General features: G+C 50.8%; 1 protein-coding gene across 1 annotated transcript in view; it reads left to right on the top strand.

Moving 5' to 3' along the window:
* The window catches only part of LOC147094577 (integrin alpha-X-like), a 248,610-nt gene that overhangs the window by 67,302 nt on the left and 156,356 nt on the right, over window positions 1-24,952 (top strand). Inside the window, exons 3-4 of the mRNA XM_085974224.1 lie at window positions 15,649-15,740; window positions 24,190-24,245. Coding sequence (XP_085830350.1) covers window positions 15,649-15,740; window positions 24,190-24,245 — 148 coding nt within the window. The remainder of the gene's footprint in view (window positions 1-15,648; window positions 15,741-24,189; window positions 24,246-24,952) is intronic.

Below are 24,952 nucleotides of genomic sequence, written 5' to 3'. Positions count from 1 at the left end.
GAGGGAGCTTTACTCTGTATCTAACCCATTTTGTCCCTGCCCTGGGAGTTTTTCATGCGACAGTGTAGAGGGAGCTTTACTCTGTATCTAACCTGTGCTGTACCTGTCCTGGGAGTGTTTGATGGGACAGTGTAGAGGGAGCTTTACTCTGTATCTAACCCATTTTGTACCTGCCCTGGCAGTGTTTGATGGGACAGTGTAGAGGGAGCATTACTCTGCATCTAACCTGCGCTGTAGCTACCCTGGGAGTGTTTGGTGGGACAGTGTAGAGGGAGCATTACTCTGTATCTAACCCGTGCTGTAGCTGCCCTGGGAGTGTTTGATGGCACAGTGTAGAGGGAGCATTACTCTATGTCTAAACCGTGCTGTACCTGCCCTGGGAGTGTTTGATGGGACAATGTAGAGGGAGCTTTACTCTGTATCTAACCGATACTGCACCTGCCCTGGGAGTGTTTGATGGGACAGTGTAGAGGGAGCTTTACTCTGTATCTAACCTGTGCTGTACCTTTCCTGGGAGTGTTTGATGGGACAGTGTAGAGGGAGCTTTACTCTGAATCTAACCCATTTTGTACCTGCCCTGGGAGATTTTCATGGGACAGTGTAGAGGGAGCTTTACTCTGTATCTAACCTGTGCTGTACCTGTCCTGGGAGTGTTTGATGGGAAAGTGTAGAGGGAGCTTTACTCTGTATCTAACCCATTTTGTACCTGCCCTGGTAGTGTTTGATGGAACAGTGTAGCGGGAGCTTTACTCTGTATCTAACCCGTGCTGTACCTGCCCCTGGAGTGTTTGATGGGTCTGTGTAGAGGGAGCTTTACTCTGTATCTAACCCCGTGCTGTACCTGCCCTGGGAGTGTTTGATGGGACAGTGTAGAGGGAGATTTACTCTGTATCTAACCCGTGCTATACCTGCCCTGGGAGAGTTTGATGGGGACAGAGTAGAGGGAGCTTTACTCTGCATCTAACCCTTGCTGTACCTGCCCTGGGAGTGTTTGATGGGACAGTGTAGAGGGAGCTTTATTCTGTATCTAACCCGTAGTGTATCTGGTCTGGGAGTGTTTGATGGGACAGTGTAGAGGGAGTTTTACGATGTATCAACCCGTGCTGTACCTGCCCTGGGAATGTTTGATGGGACAGTGTATAGGGAGAATTACTCTGTAGCTAACCAGTGCTGTACCTGCCCTGGGAGTGTTTGATGGGGCAGTGTAGAGGGAGCTTTACTCTGTATCTAAACCGGGCTGTACCTGCCCTGGGAGTGTTTGATGGGACAGTGTAGAGGGAGCTTTACTCTGTATCTAACCCATGTTGTACCTGCCCTGGGACTGTTTGATGGGACAGTGTCGAGGGAGCTTTACTCGGTATCTAACCACTGCTGTACCTGCCCTGGGAGTGTTTGATGGGGCAGTGTAGAGGGAGCTTTACTCTGTATCTAAACCGGGCTGTGCCTGCCCTGGGAGTGTTTGATGCGACAGTGTAGAGGGAGCTTTACTCTGTATCTAACCCATGCTGTACCTGTCCTGGGAGTGTTTGATGGGACAGTGTAAGGGAAGCTTTACTCTGTATCTAACCCGAGCTGTACCTGCCCTGGGAGTGTATGATGGGACAGTGTAGATGGAGCTTTACTCTGTATCTAACCCGTGCTGTACCTGCCCTGGAAGTGTTTGATGGGACAGTATAGAGGGAGATTTACTCTGTATCTAACCTGTGCTGTACCTGCTCTGGGAATGTTTGATGAGACAGTGTAGAGGGAGATTTACTCTGTATCTAACCCGTGCTGTAAATGCCCTGGGAGTATTTGATGGGACAGTGTTGAGGGAGCTTTACTCTGTATCTAACCCGTGCTGTACCTACCCTGGGAGTGTTTGATGGGACAGTGTAGAGGGAGTTTTACTCTGTATCTAACCCTGTGCTGTTCCTGCCCTGGGAGTGTTTGACGGGACAGTGTAGAGAGAGCATTACTTTGTATCTAACCCATGCTGTACCTGCCCTGGGAGTGTTTGATGGGACAGTGTAGAGGGAGCATTACTCTGTATCTAACCCATGCTGTACCTGCCCTGGGAGTGTTTGATGGGACAGTGTAGAGGGAGCATTACTCTGTATCTAACCCGTGCTGTAGCTGACCTGGGAGTGTTTGATGGGACAGTGTAGAGGGAGCTTTACTCTGTATCTAACCCCGTGCTGTACCTGCCCTGGGAGTGTTTGATGGGACAGTGTAGAGGTAGCTTTACACTATTTCTAACCCGTGCTGTACCTGCCCTGGGAGTGTTTGATGAGACAGTGTAGAGGGAGCTTTACTCTGCATTTAACCTGTGCTGTACCTGCCCTGGGAGTGTTTGATGGGACAGTGTAGAGGGAGATTTACTCTGTATCTAACCCGTGCTGTACCTGCCCTGGGAGGGTTTGATGGGACAGTGTAGAGGGAGCTTTACTCTGTATCTAACCCGTGCGGTACCTGCCCTGGGAGTGTTTGATGGGACAGTGTAGAGGGAGCTTTACTTTTATCTAACCCCGTGCTGTACCTGCCCTGGGAGTGTTTGATGGGACAGTGTAGAGGGAGCTTTACTCTGTATCTAACCCTGTGCTGTACCTGTCCTGGGAGTGTTTGATGGGACAGTGTAGAGGGAGCTTTACCCTGTATCTAACCCGTGCTGTACCTGCCCTGGGAGTGTTTGATGGGACAGTGTAGAGGGAGCTTTACTTTTATCTAACCCCGTGCTGTACCTGCCCTGGGAGTGTTTGATGGGGACAGTGTTGGGTGAGCTTTACTCTGTATCTAACCCCGTGCTGTACCTGCCCTGGGAGTGTTTGATGGGACAGTGTAGAGGGAGCTTTACTCTGTATCTAACCCGTGCTGTACCTGCCCTGGGAGTGTTTGATGGGACAGTGTAGAGTGAGCTTTACTCTGTATCTAACCGAAGCTGTACCTGCCCTGGGAGTGTTTGATGGGATAGTGTAGAGGGAGCTTTACTCTGTCTCTAACCCATTTTGTACCTGCCCTGGGAGTTTTTCATGGGACAGTTTAGAGGGAGCTTTACTCTGTATCTAACCCATTTTGTACCTGCCCTGGCAGTGTTTGATGGGACAGTGTAGAGGGAGCATTACTCTGTATCTAAACCGTGCTGTACCTGCCCTGGGAGTGTTTGATGGCACAGTGTAGAGGGAGCTTTACTCTGTATCTAACCGATACTGCACCTGCCCTGGGAGTGTTTGATGGGACAGTGTAGAGGGAGCTTTACTCTGTATCTAACCTGTGCTGTACCTGTCCTGGGAGTGTTTGATGGGACAGTGTAGAGGGAGCTTTACTCTGAATCTAACCCATTTTGTACCTGCCCTGGGAGATTTTCATGGGACAGTGTAGAGGGAGCTTTACTCTGTATCTAACCTGTGCTGTACCTGTCCTGGGAGTGTTTGATGGGAAAGTGTAGAGGGAGCTTTACTCTGTATCTAACCCATTTTGTACCTGCCCTGGTAGTGTTTGATGGAACAGTGTAGCGGGAGCTTTACTCTGTATCTAACCCGTGCTGTACCTGCCCCGGGAGTGTTTGATGGGTCTGTGTCGAGGGAGCTTTACTCTGTATCTAACCCCGTGCTGTACCTGCCCTGGGAGTGTTTGATGGGACAGTGTAGAGGGAGATTTACTCTGTATCTAACCCGTGCTATACCTGCCCTGGGAGAGTTTGATGGGGACAGAGTAGAGGGAGCTTTACTCTGCATCTAACCCTTGCTGTACCTGCCCTGGGAGTGTTTGATGGGACAGTGTAGAGGGAGCTTTATTCTGTATCTAACCCGTAGTGTATCTGGTCTGGGAGTGTTTGATGGGACAGTGTAGAGGGAGTTTTACGATGTATCAACCCGTGCTGTACCTGCCCTGGGAATGTTTGATGGGACAGTGTATAGGGAGAATTACTCTGTAGCTAACCAGTGCTGTACCTGCCCTGGGAGTGTTTGATGGGGCAGTGTAGAGGGAGCTTTATTCTGTATCTAAACCGGGCTGTACCTGCCCTGGGAGTGTTTGATGGGACAGTGTAGAGGGAGCTTTACTCTGTATCTAACCCATGTTGTACCTGCCCTGGGACTGTTTGATGGGACAGTGTAGAGGGAGCTTTACTCGGTATCTAACCACTGCTGTACCTGCCCTGGGAGTGTTTGATGGGGCAGTGTAGAGGGAGCTTTACTCTGTATCTAAACCGGGCTGTGCCTGCCCTGGGAGTGTTTGATGCGACAGTGTAGAGGGAGATATACTCTGTATCTAACCCATGCTGTACCTGTCCTGGGAGTGTTTGATGGGACAGTGTAAGGGGAGCTTTACTCTGTATCTAATCCGAGCTGTACCTGCCCTGGGAGTGTATGATGGGACAGTGTAGATGGAGCTTTACTCTGTATCTAACCCGTGCTGTACCTGCCCTGGAAGTGTTTGATGGGACAGTATAGAGGGAGATTTACTCTGTATCTAACCTGTGCTGTACCTGCTCTGGGAATGTTTGATGAGACAGTGTAGAGGGAGATTTACTCTGTATCTAACCCGTGCTGTAAATGCCCTGGGAGTATTTGATGGGACAGTGTTGAGGGAGCTTTACTCTGTGTCTAACCCATGCTGTACCTGCCCTGGGAGTGTTTGATGGGACAGTGTAGAGGGAGCTTTACTCTGTATCTAACCCTGTGCTGTTCCTGCCCTGGGAGTGTTTGATGGGACAGTGTAGAGGGAGCCTTACTCTGTATCTAACCCGTGCTGTAGCTGACCTGGGAGTGTTTGATGGGACAGTGTAGAGGGAGCATTACTCTGTATCTAACCTGTGCTGTAGCTACCCTGGGAGTGTTTGATGGGACAGTGTAGAGGGAGCCTTACTCTGTATCTAACCCGTGCTGTAGCTGACCTGGGAGTGTTTGATGGGACAGTGTAGAGGGAGCTTTACACTATTTCTAACCCGTGCTGTACCTGCCCTGGGAGTGTTTGATGAGACAGTGTAGAGGGAGCTTTACTCTGCATTTAACCTGTGCTGTACCTGTCCTGGGAGTGTTTGATGGGACAGTGTAGAGGGAGATTTACTCTGTATCTAACCCGTGCTGTACCTGCCCTGGGAGTGTTTGATGGGACAGTGTAGAGGGAGCTTTACTCTGTATCTAACCCGTGCGGTACCTGCCCTGGGAGTGTTTGATGGGACAGTGTAGAGGGAGCTTTACTTTTATCTAACCCCGTGCTGTACCTGCCCTGGGAGTGTTTGATGGGACAGTGTAGAGGGAGCTTTACTCTGTATCTAACCCTGTGCTGTACCTGTCCTGGGAGTGTTTGATGGGACAGTGTAGAGGGAGCTTTACCCTGTATCTAACCCGTGCTGTACCTGCCCTGGGAGTGTTTGATGGGACAGTGTAGAGGGAGCTTTACTTTTATCTAACCCCGTGCTGTACCTGCCCTGGGAGTGTTTGATGGGGACAGTGTTGGGTGAGCTTTACTCTGTATCTAACCCCGTGCTGTACCTGCCCTGGGAGTGTTTGATGGGACAGTGTAGAGGGAGCTTTACTCTGTATCTAACCCGTGCTGTACCTGCCCTGGGAGTGTTTGATGGGACAGTGTAGAGTGAGCTTTACTCTGTATCTAACCGAAGCTGTACCTGCCCTGGGAGTGTTTGATGGGATAGTGTAGAGGGAGCTTTACTCTGTATCTAACCCATTTTGTACCTGCCCTGGGAGTTTTTCATGGGACAGTTTAGAGGGAGCTTTACTCTGTATCTAACCCATTTTGTACCTGCCCTGGCAGTGTTTGATGGGACAGTGTAGAGGGAGCATTACTCTGTATCTAACCTGCGCTGTACCTGCCCTGGGAGTGTTTGATGGGACAGTTTAGAGGGAGCTTTACTCTATATCTAACCCGTGCTGTAGCTGCCCTGGGAGTGTTTGATGGCACAGTGTAGAGGGAGCATTACTCTATGTCTAAACCGTGCTGTACCTGCCCTGGGAGTGTTTGATGTGACAGTGTAGAGTGAGCTATACTCTGTATCTAACCGATACTGTACCTGCCCTGGGAGTGTTTGATGGGACAGTGTAGAGGGAGCTTTACTCTGTATCTAACCTGTACTGTACCTGTCCTGGGAGTGTTTGATGGGACAGTGTAGAGGGAGCTTTACTCTGTATCTAACCCATTTTGTACCTGCCCTGGGATATTTTCATGGGACAGTGCAGAGGGAGCTTTACTCTGTATCTAACCTGTGCTGTACCTGTCCTGGGAGTGTTTGATGGGACAGTGTAGAGGGAGCTTTACTCTGTATCTAACCCATTTTGTACCTGCCCTGGTAGTGTTTGATGGGACAGTGCAGCGGGAGCTTTACTCTGTATCTAACCCGTGCTGTACCTGCCCTGGGAGTGTTTGATGGGACAGTGTAGAGGGAGATTTACTCTGTATCTAACCCGTGCTATACCTGCCCTGGGAGAGTTTGATGGGGACAGAGTAGAGGGAGCTTTACTCTGCATCTAACCCTTGCTGTACCTGCCCTGGGAGTGTTTGATGGGACAGTGTAGAGGGAGCTTTATTCTGTATCTAACCCGTAGTGTATCTGGTCTGGGAGTGTTTGATGGGACAGTGTAGAGGGAGTTTTACGATGTATCAACCCGTGCTGTACCTGCCCTGGGAATGTTTGATGGGACAGTGTATAGGGAGGTTTACTCTGTATCTAACCCCGTGCTGTACCTGCCCTGGGAGTGTTTGATGGGACAGTGTAGAGGGAGCTTTACTCTGTATCTAACCCGTGCTGTACCTGCCCTGGGAGTGTTTGATGGGACAGTGTATAGGGAGATTTACTCTGTATCTAACCCGTGCTGTTCCTGCCCTGGGAGCGTTTGATGGGACAGTGTATAGGGAGGTTTACTCTGTATCTAACCCCGTGCTGTACCTGCCCTGGGAGTGTTTGATGGGGACAGTGTAGAGGGAGCATTACTCTTCATCTAACCCGTGCTGTACCTGCCCTGGGAATATTTGATGGGACAGTGTAGAGGGAGCTTTACTTTGTATCTAACCCATGCTGTACCTGCCCTGGGAGTGTTTGATGTGGACAGTGTAGAGGGAGATTTACTCGGTATCTAAACACTGCTGTACCTGCCCTGGGAGTGTTTGATGGGGCAGTGTAGAGGGAGCTTTACTCTGTATCTAACCCGTGCTGTACCTGCCCTGGGAGTGTTTGATGGGACAGTCTAGAGGGAGCTTTACTCTGTATCTAACTCGTGCTGTAGCTGCCCTGGGAGTGTTTGATGGGACAGTGTAGAGGGAGCTTTACTCTATGTCTAACCTGTGCTGTACCTGCCCTGGGAGTGTTTGATGGGACAGTGTAGAGGGAGCTTTACCCTGTATCTAACCCGTGCTGTACCTGCCCTGGGAGTGTTTCACGGGACTGTGTAGAGGGAGATTTACTCTTTATCTTACCCATGCTGTACCTGCCCTGGGAGTGTTTGATGTGGACAGTGTAGAGGGAGCTTTACTCTGTATCTAACCCGTGCTGTACCTGCCCTGGGAGTGTTTGATGGGACAGTGTAGAGGGAGATTTACTCTTTATCTTACCCGTGCTGTACCTGCCCTGGGAGCGTTTGATGGGACAGTGTAGAGGGAGCTTTACTCTGTATCTAACCCGTGCTGTACCTGCCCTGGGAGTGTTTGATGGGACAGTGTAGAGGGAGCTTTACTCTGTATCTAAACCGGGCTGTACCTGCCCTGGGAGTGTTTGATGGGGCAGTGTAGAGGCACCTTTACTCTGTATCTAAACCGGGCTGTACCTGCCCTGGGAGTGTTTGATGGGACAGTGTAGAGGGAGATTTACTCTGTATCTAACCCATGCTGTACCTGTCCTGGGAGTGTTTGATGGGACAGTGTAGAGGGAGCTTTACTCTGTATCTCACCCGTGCTGTACCTGCCCTGGGAGTGTTTGATGGGACAGTGTAGAGGGAGCTTTACTCTGTATCTCACCCGTGCTGTACCTGCCCTGGGAGTGTTTGATGGGACAGTGTAGAGGGAGCTTTACTCTGTATCTCACCCGTGCTGTACCTGCCCTGGGAGTATTTGATGGGACAGTGTAGAGGGAGCTTTACTCTGTATCTAACCCGTGCTGTACCTGCCCTGGGAGTGTTTGATGGGACAGTGTAGAGGGAGCTTTACTCTGTATCTCACCCGTGCTGTACCTGCCCTGGGAGTGTTTGATGGGACAGTGTAGAGGGAGCTTTACTCTGTATCTCACCCGTGCTGTACCTGCCCTGGGAGTATTTGATGGGACAGTGTAGAGGGAGCTTTACTCTGTATCGAACCCGTGCTGTACCTGCCCTGGGAGTGTTTGATGGGACAGTGTAGAGGGAGCTTTACTCTGTATCTAACCCGTGCTGTACCTGCCCTGGGAGTGTTTGATGGGACAGTGTAGAGGGAGCTTTACTCTGTATCTAACCCGTGCTGTACCTGCCCTGGGCGTGTTTGATGGGACAGTGTAGAGGGAGCTTTACTCTGTATCTAACCTGTGCTGTACCTGCCCTGAGAGTGTTTGATGGGACAGTGCAGATGGAGATTTACTCTGTATCTAACCCGTGCTGTACCTGCCCTGGGAGTATTTGATGGGACAGTGTAGATGGAGCTTTACTCTGTATCTAACCTGTGCTGGACCTGCCCTGGGAATGTTTGATGAGACAGTGTAGAGGGAGATTTACTCTGTATCTAACCCGTGCTGTAAATTCCCTCGGAGTACTTCATGGGACAGTGTTGCGGGAACTTTACTCTGTATCTAACCCGTGCTGAACCTGCCCTGGGAGTGTTTGATGGGAAAGTGTAGAGGGAGTTTTACTCTGTGTCTAACCCATGCTGTAACTGCCCTGGGAGTGTTTGATGGGACAGTGTAGAGGGAGATTTACTCTGTATCTAACACGTGCTGTACCTGCCCTAGGAGTATTTGATGGGACAGTGTAGAGGGAGCTTTACTCTGTATCTAACCCGTGCTGTACCTGCCCTGGGATTGTTTGATGGGACAGTGTAGAGGGAGCTTTACTCTGTATCTAACCTGTGCTGCACCTGCCCTGGGAGTGTTTGATGGGACAGTGTAGAGGGAGGTTTACTCTTTATCTAACCCATGCTGTACCTGCCCTGGCAGTGTTTGATGGGACAGTGTAGAGGGAGCTTCACTCTGTATCTAACCCGTGCTGTACCTGCCTTGGGAATGTTTGATGGGACAGTGTAGAAGGAGCTTTACTCTGTATCTAACCCTGTGCTGTACCTGCCCTGGGAGTGTTTGGTGGGACAGTGTAGAGAGAGCTTTACTCTGTATCTAACCTGTGCTGTACCTGCCCTGGGAGTGTTTGATGGGACAGTGCAGGGGGAGCAATACTCTGTATCTAACCCGTGCTGTACCTGCCCTGGGAGTATTTGATGAGACAGTGTAGTGGGAGCTTTTCTCTGTATCTTACCCATTTTGTACCTGCCCTGGGAGTTTTTCATGGGACAGTGTAGAGGGAGCTTTACTCTGTATCTAACCTGTGCTGTACCTGACATGGGAGTGTTTGATGGGACAGTGTAGAGGGAGATTTACTCTGTATCTAACCCATTTTGTACCTGCCCTGGTAGTGTTTGATGGAACAGTGTAGCGGGAGCATTACTCTGTATCTAACCCGTGCTGTACCTGCCCCGGGAGTGTTGATCGGTCTGTGTAGAGGGATCTTTACTCTGTATCTAGCCCCGTGCTGTACCTGCCCTGGGAGTGTTTGATGGGACAGTGTAGAGGGAGATTTACTCGGTATCTAACCCGTGTTATACCTGCCCTGGGAGTGTTTGATGGGGACAGTGTAGAGGGAGCTTTACTCTGCATCTAACCCTTGCTGTACCTGCCCTGGGAGTGTTTGATGGGACAGTGTAGAGGGAGCTTTACTCTGTATCTAACCCGTCGTGTATCTGGTCTGGGAGTGTTTGATGGGACAGTGTAGAGGGAGTTTTACTCTGTATCATCCCGTGCTGTACCTGCCCTGGGAATGTTTGATGGGACAGTGTAGAGGGAGATTTACTCTGTATCTAACCCGTGCTGTACCTGCCCTGGGAGTGTTTGATGGGACAGTGTGGAGGGAGCTTTACTCTGTATCTAACCCGTGCTGTACCTGCCCTGGGAGTGTTTGATGGGACAGTGTAGAGGGAGCTTTACTCTGTATCTAACCCGTGCTGTACCTGCCCTGGGAGTGTTTGATGGGACAGTGTAGAGAGAGCTTTACTCTGTATCTAACCCGTGCTGTACCTGCCCTGGGAGTGTTTGATGGGACAGTGTAGAGAGAGCTTTACTCTGTATCTAACCCGTGCTGTACCTGCCCTGGGAGTGTTTGATGGGACAGTGTAGAGGGAGCTTTACTCTGTATCTAACCCGTGCTGTACCTGCCCTGGGAGTGTTTGATGGGACAGTGTAGAGAGAGCTTTACTCTGTATCTAACCCGTGCTGTACCTGCCCTGGGAGTGTTTGATGGGACAGTGTAGAGGGAGCTTTACTCTGTATCTAACCCGTGCTGTACCTGCACTGGGAGTGTTTGATGGGACAGTGTAGAGGGAGCTTTACTCTGTATCTAACCCCGTGCTGTACCTGCCCTGGGAGTGTTTGATGGGACAGTGTAGAGGGAGCTTTACTCTGCATTGACTGAAGTTCAGCCTGTGAACCGGGGTTGTTGCACTGACACTGAGGGAGTTTCCTATTATACGGACATCTCACTTCTAAACATAGACTCACGTTTATTCTTGGCTTCGCTTGCAAAATGGTGTGGTCTGTTTTAGATTTTAAGTTTCACTGTCAAGTGGGTTCACGCTGTATAATCCAGGCCGACAGATCCTCAGTACTGAACCTCCAACAGTGCGGCGCTCCCTCAGTACTGCCCCTCCAACAGTGCGGCGCTCCCTCAGTACTGCCCCTCCAACAGTGTGGCGCTCCCTCAGTACTGCCCCTCCAACAGTGCGGCGCTCCCTCAGTACTGCCCCTCCAACAGTGTGGCGCTCCCTCAGTACTGCCCCTCCAACAGTGCGGCGCTCCCTCAGTACTGCCCCTCCAACAGTGCGGCGCTCCCTCAGTACTGCCCCTCCGACAGCGCGGTGCTCCCTCAGTACTGCCCCTCCGACAGCGCGGTGCTCCCTCAGTACTGCCCCTCCGACAGTGCGGCTCTCCCTCAGTACTGCCCCTGCGACAGTGCGGCACTCCCTCAGCACTGCCCCTCCGACAGTGCGGCGCTCCCTCAGTACTGAACCTCCAACAGTGCGGCGCTCCCTCAATGCTGCCCCTCCAACAGTGCGGCGCTCCCTCAGTACTGCCCCTGCGACAGTGCGGCACTCCCTCAGCACTGCCCCTCCGACAGCGCGGCGCTCCCTCAGTACTGCTCCTCTGACAGTGCAGCATTCCCTCAGCACTGCCCCTCCGACAGTGCGGCGCTCCCTCAGTACTGCCCTCCGACAGTGCAGTGCTCCCTCAGTACTGCCCCTCCGACAGTGCGGCGCTCCCTCAGTACTGCCCCTCCGACAGTGCGGCGGTCCCTCAGCACTGCCCCTCCGACAGTGCAGCGCGCCCTCAGTACCGCCCCTCCGACAGTGCAGTTCTCCCTCAGTACTGCCCCTCCGACATTGCGGCGCTCCCTCAGTACTGCCCCTCCGACAGTGCGGCGCTCCCTCATTACTGCCCCTCCGACAGTGCGGTGCTCCCTCAGTACTGCCCCTCCGACAGTGCGGCGCTCCCTCAGTACTCCCCCTCTGACATTGCGGCGCTCCCTCTGTACTGCCCTTCCGGCAGTGCGGCGCTCCCTCAGTACTGCCCGTCCGACAGTGCAGCGCTCCCTCAGTACTGCTCCTCCGACAGTGCAGCGCTCCCTCAGTACTCCCCCTCCGACAGTGCGGCGTTCCCTCAGTACTGCCCCTCCGACAGTGCGGCGCTCCCTCAGTACTGCCCCTCCGACAGTGCGGCGCTCCCTCAGTACTGCCCCTCCGACAGTGCGGCACTCCCTCAGTACTGCCCTCCGAGAGTGCAGCGCTCCCTCAGTACTGCCTCTCCGACAGTGCAGCGCTCCCTCAGTACTGCCCCTCCGACAGTGCGGCGCTCCCTCAGTACTGCCCCTCCGACAGTGCGGTGGTCCCTCAGCACTGCCCCTCCGACAGTGCAGCGCTCCCTCAGTACTGCCCCTCCGACAGTGCGGCGCTCCCTCAGTACTGCCCCTCCGACAGTACGGCACTCCCTCAGTACTGCCCTCCGACAGTGCAGCGCTCCCTCAGTACTGCCTCTCCGACAGTGCGGCGCTCCCTCAGTACTGCCCCTCCGACAGTGCAGCGCTCCCTCAGTAGCGCCCCTCTGACAGTGCAGAGCTCCCTCAGTACAGCCCCTCCGACAGTGCGGCACTCCCTCAGTACCACCCCTCTGACAGTGCTGCACTCCCTCAGGCCTGACACAGTACTCAGTACAGATTAGCATCTCTTCCAAAAATTGAACCAGGTTTCTCAGGCATGACCAACTTTTCACAATTCCATACCGGTTCTCTCTGATCAACTGAAAATTTTCGAGGTATTCAGTCACCCTATCCTATATTATAGACTCTCCTAATTTCCCCACAACAGATCTTAGGCTAACTGGTCTCCAATTCCCTGGTTTCTCTCTCTCACCATTTTTAAATAGCGGAGTGACATGCGCAATTTTCCAATCTAAAGGGACGGTTGCTGAATCGAGAGAACTTTGGAAGAATATAGTTCGAACCCCTGGGATGGAAACCATCTGGCCCTGGGGATTTGTCACTCTTTAGTCCCATTATTTTCTTCATTACTGTTATTTTACCTACTTTAGTTTTTTGAGTCCCTGTCCCTGATTCAATATTAGTTTCCTTGGCATTTCCAGCATGCGATCCCCTTCTTTTTTTTAATTTGTTTTTATGGAATTTGGTCATTGCTGGCAAGGCCCAGCATTTATTGTCCATCCCTAATTGCTCTTGAGAAGGTGGTGGTGAGCCGCCTTCTTGAACCGCTGCAGTCCGTGTGGTGAGGGTACGCCCACAGTGCTGTTAGGGAGGGAGTTCCAGGATTTTGACCCAGCGACGATGAAGGATCGGCCGATATACTTCTAAGTCAGGATGGTGTGCCTTGGGGGTGGAAGTTGGAGGTGGTGGTGTTCCCATGCGCCTGCTGCCCTTGTCCTTCTAGGTGGTAGAGGTCGCGGGTTTGGGAGGTGCTGCCGAAGAAGCCTTGGCGAGTTGCTGCAGTGCATCTTGTAGATGGTACACACTGCAGCCACGGTGCGCAGGTGGTGGAGGGAGTGAATGTTTAAGGTGGTGGATGGGGTGCCGATCAAGCGGGCTGCTTTGTCCTGGATGGTGTCGAGCTTCTTGAGTGTTGTTGGAGCTGCAACTCATCCAGGCAAGTGGAGAGTATTCCATCGCACTCCTGACTTGTGCCTTGTAGATGGTGGAAAGGCTTTGGGGAGTCAGGAGATGAGACACTCGCCGCAGAATACCCAGCCTCTGAATATCCAGTATTTATGTGGATGGTCCAGTTAAGTTTCTGGTCAATGGTGACCCCCCAGGATGTTGATGGTGGGGGATTCGGTGATGGTAATGCCGTTGAATGATAAGGGGAGGTGGTTAGACTCTCGCTTGTTGGAGATAGTCATTGCCTGGCACTTCTGTGGCGCGAATGTTACCTGCCACTTATCAGCCCAAGCCTGAACGTCGTCCAGGTCTTGTTGCATGCGGGCATGGACTGCTTCATTATCTGAGGAGTTGTGAATGGCGCTGAACACTGTGCAGACATCAGCGAACATCCCCATTTCTGACCTTATGCTGGAGGGAAGGTCATTGATGAAGCAGCTGAAGATAGTTGGGCCGAGGGCACTGCCCTAAGGAACTCCTGCAGCGATGTCCTGGGGCTGTGATGATTGACCTTCAGCCACCACAACCATCTTCCTTTGTGCTAGATGTGACTCCAGCCAATAGAGCGTTTCCCCCCTGATTCCCATTGACTTCAGTTTTTCTAAGTCTCCTTGATGCCCCAGTAAGAGATTAGGGTGTAAAGTTAAGGCACATGGGATTGGGGATAAGGTACTGTCTTGGATAGAGATCTGGTTGCCAGACAGGAAGCAAAGAGTTAGAATAAACGGGTCTTTTTCCGAGTGGCAGGCAGTGACTAGTGGGGTACCGCAGGGATCGGTGCTAGGACCCCAGCTATTCACAATATATATTAATGATCTAGACAAGGGAACTAGATGTAATATCTCCAAGTTTGCAGATGACACAAAGCTGGGTGGGCGTGTGTGCTGTGAGGAGGATGCGGAGAAACTCCAGTACGATTTGGACAGGTTGGGTGATTGGGCAGATGCATGGCAAATGCAGTATAATGTGGATAAATGCGAGGTTATCCACTTCGGTGGCAAAAACAGGAAGGCAGATTATTATCTGAATGGCAATAGATTGGGAAAAGGGGAAGTGCAACGAGACCTGGGTGTCCTTGTGCACCAGTTGCTGAAGGTAAGCATGCAAGTGCAGCAGGCGGTTAAGAAGGCAAATGGTATGTTGGCCTTCGTAGCGAGAGGGTTTGAGTACAGGAACAAGGATGTCTTGCTGCAGTTGTACAGGGCCTTGGTGAGACCACATCTTGAGTATTGTGTGCAGTTTTGGTCGCCTTATCTGAGGAAGAATGTTCTTGCCATGGAGGGAGTGCAGCGAAGATTCACCAGACTGATACCTGGGATGGCAGGAATGATGTATGAGGAGAGATTTGGTCGATTGGGCTTATACTCACTGGAGTTTAGAAGAGTGAGAGGGGATCTCATTGAAACTTATAAAATTCTAACAGGACTAGTGAAACTAGATGCAGGAAGGATGTTCCCGATGGCGGATAGTCCAGAACCAGGGGTCACAGTCTAAGGATAAGGGGTAAGCCATTTAGGACTGAGATGAGGAGGAATTTCTTCACCCAGAGAGTGGTGAACCTGTGGAATTCTCTACCACAGAAGGCAGTTGAGGCCAACTCATTAAATATATTCAAGAAGGAGTTGGATATATTTCGTAAGGCTAAAGGGATCAAGGGATATGGGGAGAAAGCAGGGACAGGGTACTGAATTTGGATGATCAGCCATGATCTCAATAAATGGCGGAGCAGGCTCGAGGGGCCGAATGGCCTACTCCTGCTCCTGTCTTCTATGCCAAACTCGGTCAAATGCTGCCTTGATGTCAAGGGCAGTCACTCTCACCTCACCTCTGGAATTCAGCTCCTTTGTCCATGTTTGGACCAAGGCTGTAATGAGGTCGGGAGCCGAGTGGTCTTGGCGGAACCCAAACTGGGCATCAGTGAACAGGTTATTGGTGAGTGAGTGCCGCTTGATAGCACTGTAGATGACACCTTCCATCACTTTGCTAATGATTGATAAACACTGACGCAAATGAATTATTCAACATGTTCGCCATTTCCCCATTGTCATTGACCATACCGCCGCTTACGGTTTTTAAGGGGCCATCATTGCTTTGACCATTCTCCTTTTCCGACTGTAATTATACAAGATCTTTGTGTTGATTTTGATATCCCTTGCAAGCTTCTTTTCACACTAACTTCTTGTAGACCTTGAACGCACGGCTTTGTGACTCAGGCGAGAGAGAGAGAGAGTGAGACCCACTGAACCCCTTGTGTTTCCCGTTGCGATTGCAGGATTATCGTTAGTGCGCCAGAATCGACAGGAAATGGGACCCTCTTTCGATGCAGTACTGACGACAGCTTCTGTGAGCTCATTGATCCAACCGGTAGGTTCGAGAACACATGTGGGATCCTTATAGAGGGTATTGGGGACTGATGGGCAATGAGGGATCCTTATAGGGGGTATCGGGGACTGATTGGGCAATGAAGGATCCTTATAGAGGGTATCGGGGACTGTTTGGAGAATGAGGGGGGGCATCCTAGAGGCTCCCGTCCCCTCTTTCAGCTGGACATAAAAGATGCCACGGATACTATTTTGAAGAAGATCTAGGGAGTTCTCTCAATCACACAGCACTGAAGGAGGCCATTTGGCCCATCGTGCCTGTGCCGGCTCTTTGAAAGAGCTCTCCAATTAATCCCACTCCCCCGCCCTTTCCCCATAGTGCTGCAAATTTTTTCCCTTCAAGTATTTATCCAATTCCTTTTTGAAAGTTATTATTGAATCTGCTTCCACCGCCCTTTCAGGCAGCGCGTTCCAGATCACAACAACTCGCTGCGTAAAAACAATTCTCCTCATCTCCCCCTCTGGTTCTTTTGCCAATCACCTTAAATCTGTGTCCTCTGGTTACCGACCCTCCTGCCACTGGAAACAGTTTCTCCTTATTTACTCTATCAGCACCTCCATCAAATCTCCTCTTAACCTTCTCTGCTCCAAGGAGAACAATCCCAGCTTCTCCAGTCTCTCCACATCACTGAAGTCCCTCATCCCTGGTACCATTCTGGTCAATCTCCCCTTAACCTTCTCTGCTCTAAGGAGAACTGTTAAGTATGTGTATTGTATTGAACAATTAACACAAAGACTTAAACGTATAACTCAAACAGGTCTTTACTGGTTGGAGGTAGGGACTATACGTAGGTCTTTACTTCATGCCCACAGGCGGGAACTGAGGGGAGATCAGTACCCACAGTACTATTTATACCCCTATGGCCAGGAGTGGTACTGCGTATCACTACGCCCTACAAGTAGTGCAGTCCTGTCCATAGGTTCAAAGTAGCACACATATTACATACACAACATTCCTCCCTTCCTAGCTTTACAGTCATCTCCCCATTTAACATAACGTAATAACATATATACATATATAACTTCAGGTTTACATAACAGAATAACATAGATACATAGATAACTTCATGTCAAAACAGATCACAGATTCAGTCTCTGCGGAAAACAGTTCACAGATTCAATCTCTGTGGTGGAGTCGGTTCACGTTGCTGGAGTGACTCATTCAGTAGTCCTTCCATGGATTTAACAGTTTGAACTTCCGAACTGAATTGGCTCCGTTCGGAGGGACCACGTGTGTGATCTGATAGAGGTAATAATGGTTCAGATGGGTCATCTTCTGTTTCGACTTTTCCTTTTCTGCTTCTTGGAGACTCTCTGGGCTCCACTGTCAGCTGCCAGCTGCATGCGCAGTTCCTCCTTCTCTTCCTCCTTTTTCTGTAGTAGAGCCACCTTCTCCCGATGTTCCGTAGACTTTCGGTGCTCCTCCATGATTTCTGTATGGTGGGAGTCGAAGTTACAAGTTGGGCAGGACAGGACATAGTAATACTCGGTGTCGTCCTGATCTAGGCCAGCGAGAGGGTCTTCTATTTCCTCCATACCCAGCTGGGCGTTAGCCAGCTTTTGTTCCAAGTCCAGACATCTTTCCTGAAGAGACTTCTTCATGCGTACCTCTTCATCCAGCTTTTTCTGGGCTTTCAGCAAGTCGTTTACTAATGACCTCATTTGAGATTTTACTACTTCAACTTCTTTTGGAGATTGATTGATCGGACTATTCAATCCCTCTACCGGAGCAGCTGTTTCAGCGGTCTGTTGTTCTACGTTGACGTGAGTCAGCGTACTTTTGGCATCCAAGGGCTGCTCTGTTGCAGTCATCTCAGTCTGTGTTGCCACCTCAGCTCTTCCAATAACCTTTGAGAGCTCCGAACCCTTTCGTTTGAATATTGAAGTTCGTGTTCAAGTTTTTCCCATTTCAGAGTCCTGTCCTTCAGCATATGCAGGAGTTGGCTGACCGTTAACTCCTCTGACATCAGACGTTTTGTGTGCTCCTGCTCCATTTTCTCCATCAGCTGCTTCTGTTGTCTTTCCAGATTCTCCAACTCTATATCAAAGAACTCTTTCGTTGCATTCAACTCTTGCTCAAAACGGCGAAGCATTTGTTCTAATTGCTGTTGTAGTTTGAAATGGAGTTGAGTTCGAGCCCGGTGTCCCTCAGAAATGGGCACATCAGTAGACTTGCCAGACTCAGAATCCACAGTTAAACTATGTTGTTGTTGCTCAGTGGAATTCTGTGCTGAAACTTTGTCTTTTGCACCTGAGTTGGGCTTACCATCATCCGTTCCAGAGTCTGGGCCGACTATCTTCACCGAGTTCTCACTCGTTATTGTTTGTAGGAAATGCCAGTCCATATTCATTTTCCTAATCCACTCCCGTCCTAGTAGTGGAGAACCTCCTTCAGATATCATATATAAGTCCATTATTTGACTGTCTTCGCCCTTGTGGACCACTGCAACCTCTATTTTCCCGATGGGGTACACTCTTTGCCCCGTGTATGTTTTCAATATAATCCCCGTATCCTGTAGGGGAATATGTTGGAATAACTTTCCGTAATCTTTCTTATTTATGACCGTCAATGCCGATCCAGTGTCCAATTCCAGTTTTACTTGGACTCCTTCTATCTGAAGAGTGACCCAAATTGTCTGGAGGTCTGTACCCTTACCAGCGTTGAGTACTCTTAAGCTAGCCAGTTCATTACAGCTTAAGCTAGCCAGTTCATTACTGCTAGCGTCTGAATCGGACTCCTGTTCGGTCACCTTGTGTACCTTTGCGTATTTTCCTTGCGGTGACTTCTTGTTGCTGGTCTTCTTCCCTGACCTGCATACTCTAGCTATATGTCCAAGCCTACCACAAGTTCTACATTCTTGGTTTTTAAACCAACACTGGTTCTGATCATGCGTTGTCTTTCCACAACGATAACATTTGCCAGAACTCACACCCAATTTGTGTGCACTGAGCTCCGGCGGGGGGACTGTGATATGCTCGAACATATTAACATCGAGCGGGGGGAGGTATTGGCGGTTTTAGCTGGCCTAAAAATGGATAAATCCCCAGGCCCGGATGAAATGTATCCCAGGCTGCTGTGTGAGGCAAAGGAGGAGATTGCGGGGGCGCTAACACATATATTCAGGACCTCTCTGGCCACAGGGGATGTGCCAGAGGACTGGAGAACCGCTAATGTAGTACCATTATTCAAGAAGGGTAGTAGGGAAAAACCGGGGAACTACAGGCCAGTGAGCCTAACATCAGTGGTAGGAAAATTATTGGAAAAAATCCTGAGGGACAAAATTTGTCTCCACTTGGAGAGGCAAGGATTAATCAGGGATAGTCAACATGGCTTTGTCAAGGGAAGATCATGTCTGACTAATTTGATTGAATTTTTTGAGGGGGTGACTAGGTGTGTGGATGAGGGTAACGCAGTGGATGTGGTATACATGGATTTCAGTAAGGCCTTCGATAAAGTCCCGCACAGGAGACTGGTCAAGAAGGTAAGAGCCCATGGAATCCAGGGTGCCTTGGCACATTGGATACAAAACTGGCTTAGTGGCAGAAGGCAGAGGGTGATGGTCGAAGGTTGTTTTTGTGACTGGAAGCCTGTGGCCAGTGGGGTACCACAGGGATCGGTGCTGGGTCCCTTGCTGTTTGTGGTCTACATTAATGACTTGGATATGAATGTAAAGGGTATGATCAGTAAGTTCGCGGATGATACAAAAATTGGTAGGGTGGTAAATAGCGAGGAGGGTAGCCTCAGTCTGCAGGACGATATAGATGGGTTGGTCAGATGGGCGGAACAGTGGCAAATGGAATTTAACCCGGAAAAGTGCGAGGTGATGCACTTTGGGGGGACTAACAAGGCAAAGGAATACACAATGAATGGAAAGACCCTAGGCAAGACGGAGGGTCAGAGGGATCTTGGTGTACATGTACATAGATCCCTGAAGGCGGCGGAACAGGTGGATAAGGTGGTAAAAAAGGCATATGGGATACTTGCCTTCATTAGCCGAGGCATTGAATATAAGAGCAAGGAGGTTATGATGGAGCTGTATAAAACACTAGTTAGGCCACAGCTGGAATATTGTGTGCAGTTCTGGTCGCCACACTACAGGAAGGATGTGATCGCGTTAGAGAGGGTGCAGAGGAGGCTCACCAGGATGTTACCAGGGCTGGAGCGCTTCAGCTATGAAGAGAGACTGGGCAGGTTGGGTTTGTTTTCCTTGGAGCTGAGGAGGCTGAGGGGGGACATGATTGAGGTGTACAAAATTATGAGGGGCATAGATAGGATGGATGCTGAGGAGCTTTTTCCCTTAGTAGAGGGGTCGATAACTAGGGGGCATAGATTCAAGGTAAAGGGCGGGAGGTTTAGAGGGGATTTGAGAAAGAACTTTTTCACCCAGAGGGTGGTTGGAGTCTGGAACTCACTGCCTGAAAGGGTTGTGGAGGCAGAAACCCTCACAACATTTAAGAAGCATTTGGATGTGCACTTGAAATGCCATTGCATACAAGGCTACGGACCAAATGCTGGAATATGGGATTAGATTAGACAGGGCTTGATGGCCGGCGCGGACACGATGGGCCGAAGGGCCTCTATCCGTGCTGTATTACTCTATGACTCTATGACTCTATGATTACTGCCGTGCCTCTCGCTGCGGCTTCGTGTGCTGCTGCCATAGTGACCGCCTTCTCAAGCGTCAGCTCATTCTCCTCGAGCAGTCGCTTTTGTGTATCCTGTTTAAATAAACCACACACAAATTTGTCTTGTAGTGCATCTGTCAGTCCCGTTCCAAACTGGCAATATTTCGCTAATTTACGCAATTCCAGCAAATATTCAGCATTGCTTTCATGCTGTAGCTGCCTTCTGTCGTAAAATTTAAATCGTTCCGCTAGCATCAGCGGCGTGGGGTTTAGGTGATCTTTCAGGACAGTAACAATCTCATCGAACGTCTTATCCGCCGGTTCATCTGGTGATAACAGGTGTTTCAATTGCCCGTATGTCTTCGCACCCATTAAATTTAATAATGTTAGAGCTTTATCTTGGTCACGAATTTTATTGGCCTTACAATAATTTTTTACTCTTTCAACATATATGGCCCAATCTTCGAGGTCACTATCAAAGGTACTAATATTCCCGTGTTTAGGCATTGTAGATTTGCAATTTCTCAGATTTTATTTTGTTTACTTGTTATCAAAGATGGCGGCTTCCCGCTCTTGCCGTCGTCCTCCGCCCACGAAATGGCGGTTTTCCCGCGCTTGGCGGTCTTCACCCGTCCCCCGACGCCATCTCCCTTCAGCCCCCGAGTGCGGCCCTTATCTTCGCCTCGATCGATAGCCCGCGCTGTGCACCGCGGCTCTCGCACCTTGAGCTTCTGCAGCCGCCGCGCCTTTCAGTCCGAGTGCGGCCCTTATCTTTGGTCCCGATCGCTGGCCCGCGCTGCGCCTCGCACTTGAAGCGGCTCCCGGCCTCTGGCTCACCCGCTCGCGCGGCTCTTGCTCGCTCCCTCCCGGGCTCTGGCTTACCCGCTCGCGCGTTTCACCGCGGCTCTTATCAGGGATTGCGATCGCCCTTATCTTCTCCAACTTCCCCAGCCCTGTCTTTGCAGCCAACGCTGCACGGCTTACCCCACCACCTAGGTTGAACAAGGAAACTGCAGAAAGACTTCTGTCAGGCGCTGGAAGCTGCCAGGATGGCTGCTGCACTCCAGTGCTCAGTCGCTGATGGAGGCTTCAGAGTCCTAAAGCCTGTCGCTTCTAGTGGGGTGGTGATGTTTGAAACCTCTCTTCAACTGCCGCAGGGTAAGAACCTGACTCGTCGCCGGTGTTAAGTATGTGTATTGTATTGAACAATTAACACAAAGACTTAAACGTATAACTCAAACAGGTCTTTACTGGTTGGAGGTAGGGACTATACGTAGGTCTTTACTTCATGCCCACAGGCGGGAACTGAGGGGAGATCAGTACCCAGAGTACTATTTATACCCCTATGGCCAGGAGTGGTACTGCGTATCACTACGCCCTACAAGTAGTGCAGTCCTGTCCATAGGTTCAAAGTAGCACACATATTACATACACAACAAGAACAATCCCAGCTTCTCCAGTCTCTCCACATCACTGAAGTTCCTCATCCCTGGTACCATTCTGGTCAATCTCCCCTTAACCTTCTCTGCTCTAAGGAGAACAACCCCAGCTTCTCCAGTCTCTCCACATCACTGAAGCCCCTCATCCCTGGTACCATTCTGGTCAATCTCCCCTTAACCTTCTCTGCTCTAAGGAGAACAACCCCAGCTTCTCCAGTCTCTCCACATCACTGAAGTCCCTCATCCCCTGGTACCATTCTGGTCAATCTCTCGCTTAACCTTCTCTGCTCTAAGGAAAACAACCCCAGCTTCTCCAGTCTCTCCACGTCACTGAAGTCCCTCATCCCTGGTACCATTCTGGTCAATCTCCCCTTAGCCTTCTCTGCTCTAAGGAGAACAACCCCAGCTTCTCCAGTCTCTCCACATCACTGAAGTCCCTCATCCCCTGGTATCATTCTGGTCAATCTCCGCCACAGCTCTGGGACTTGCTGAGTTCTTGCAATGGGTGTTGAGTGGGTGGCGGTTGCCAGTGTTTTCGGTCTATTATTACTCAACTCAGTTGCTGAGAAAATAGCTCGTCTGCACTTATCGGCTATGAGGTTTGTGTGAGAAACAAGTTGGCTTTCCAAAAGGTCAGCACCGTAATGATCAATTTCCTCGTTCAAAAAGTTCCTTCCCCCTCTCAACTCGGTTTGCAGGAGTGAAGCAGGGCAGGAACCTGTTGCTGGTGTATTTTTATCCCCCGCCCTCTCTCGCTCTCCTCCCGGCCGTTCTGGCGCTTTTTGCACGGCTTTGCGGCGCGCGTGCGCGTGTTGTGGGGGAATACCGCTGGAGGTCCAGCCACCTCAAGCGAGAGCCACGCTCGACCTCTCGCCCTATCCTCTCGTCTACCCTTTCCCACCGTCCTCAATTGCCTCGGCTGACCTGGCGAGTCACGACCAGATTCCACGACCCCCCGACCCCCAGTAGTACCAAACTCTATGACCCCTGACCCCCCCAGTAGAACTAGACTCCATGACCCCTTACCCCTAGTCGAACCGGAATCCACGACCCCCCGACCCCCAGTAGAACCAGGCTCAATGACCCCTGACCCCCCAGTAGAACTAGACTCCATGACCCCTGACCCCCCAGTAGAACCAAAATCCACGACCCCTCGACCCCCAGTAAAACCAGACTCAATTACCCCTGACCCCCCTAGTAGTACCAAACTCCATGACCCCCGACCGCCCCCCCAGTAGAATCAGACTCCGCGACCCTTGACCTTTGTCAATCAGGCAGGGAACTGACCAATCAACAAGCAGAAAAAAAAATAGAAAAAAAGAGCCAGTAATTTTCCTGCTGGTTTTTTCTGACCTAAATAACCTGGCCTCGCCCTCCCATTCCGCAAAGGGACGAGTACGGATATACCAGCCACCGCCAGCCTATGGTCGAGCTTCCCTCAGGATGTGCCACTTCACAGCCTCTCCCCACCTCTCGCCCACTTCCCCAAAGGTTAAAGGTCTTAAAGGGACAAACACCACTCCATCTTAAAGGGACAGGCCGTGTTAAATGCAGTTCCATCTTAAAGGGGCAGGCCGTGTTAACTGTAGATCCACTTTAAAGGGACAGGCCGTTTTAAATGGAGATCCATCTTAAAGGGGCAGGCTAGGTTAAACACCACTCACTCTTAAAGGAGCAGGACAGGTTAAACACCACTCAATCTTAAAGGGTCAGGACAGGTTAAATACCACTCAATCTTAAAGGGTCAGGACAGGTTAAATACCACTCAATCTTAAAGGGGCAGGACAGGTTAAACACCACTCAATCTTAAAGGGTCAGGACAGGTTAAATACCACTCAATCTTAAAGGGGCAGGACAGGTTAAACAGCACTCAACCTTAAAGGGTCAGGACAGGTTAAACACCAATCAATCTTAAAGGGGCAGGACAGATTAAATACCAATCAATCTTAAAGGGGCAGGCCAGGATAAACATCGATAAATCTTAAAGGGGCAGGACAGGTTAAACATCGATTAATCTTAAAGAGACAGGGCAGGTTAAACACCAGCCAATCTTAAAGGAACAGGGTAGGTTAACCACCACTCACTCTTAAAGGGGAAGTCCAAGTGAAATACCAGCTGCATCGTAAAGGGGCAGGCTGAGTTCAAATGTAGCCACGCCTTAAAGGGACAGGCTCAGGTTCCTCTGCGCAGCAGGGAGTCGCGCGGTGTCGCAGTGCATCTCGCCTGTGACTACAGAGCAACGGCACGAGTGTGCCGCTGATGGCGGGTAGCGCTGCGGGGGGGGGTGGGGTGGAGTCCGCGGGTCGGCGGTGAGAAAGGAGAAGGGAAGAAACAACACCGTTTGCTGTTATTTTCTTTTGGTCGCAGGAGGCCTCGAAAATACCAGCCTGCTGACTGTGGAATCATCGGCGTCGCAACTCGTGGTGAGTGCTTCCAATAAACAACGGTGCAGTGTCGGGTAAACAGGATTAAGGATCTCACCCTTATACCGGGCGTTATCAGGTTTCGCCCCGAAAAGTCCCGGATCGCACCACAGCCTGAACATGACTTGCAAAGCCCAGCCACTGTCACCGTGTAGACAGTTGCGGCAGCCATAGAGTGCACAGCAAGATCCCATGAGTTAAATGATCCTGTTAATCTGTCGCTGGTTTTATTTTTTTAGCAATCTTAGTTGAGGGGTAAATATTGGACCCAGGACGCCGGGGAGAACTCCGCCCCGCCCCCCCCTGCTCTTCTTCTAACAGTGGCTGTGGGGTCTTATACTTCTACCCGAGAGGGCAGACGGGGCCATCAGTTTCAGGTCTCATGTCTCATCTGAAAGGCGGCCCACTCCGACAGTGCGGCGCTCCCTCAGTGCTGCCCCTCCGACAGTGCGGCGCTCCCTCAGTACTGCCCCTCCGATAGTGCAGCACTCCCTCAGTACTGCCCCTCCGACAGTGCGGTGCTCCCTCAGTACTGCCCCTCCGACAGAGCAGTGCTCCCTCAGTACCGCCCCTCCGACAGTGCAGCGCTCCCTCAGTACTGCCCCTCTGACAGTGCGGCGCTCCCTCGGTACTGCCCCTCCGACAGTGCGGTGCTCCCTCAGTACTACCTCTCTGACAGTGCGGCGCTCCCTCAGTACTGCCCCTCC

The sequence above is a fragment of the Somniosus microcephalus genome, unplaced genomic scaffold, assembly GCF_052327205.1.
Source record: "Somniosus microcephalus isolate GS21.2 unplaced genomic scaffold, FLI_Smic_1.0 unresolved_chr1, whole genome shotgun sequence".
Lineage (NCBI taxonomy): Eukaryota > Metazoa > Chordata > Chondrichthyes > Squaliformes > Somniosidae > Somniosus > Somniosus microcephalus.
The sequence above is the reverse complement of the archived record's forward strand: the minus strand, read 5'-3'. Positions and strand labels throughout refer to the sequence as shown.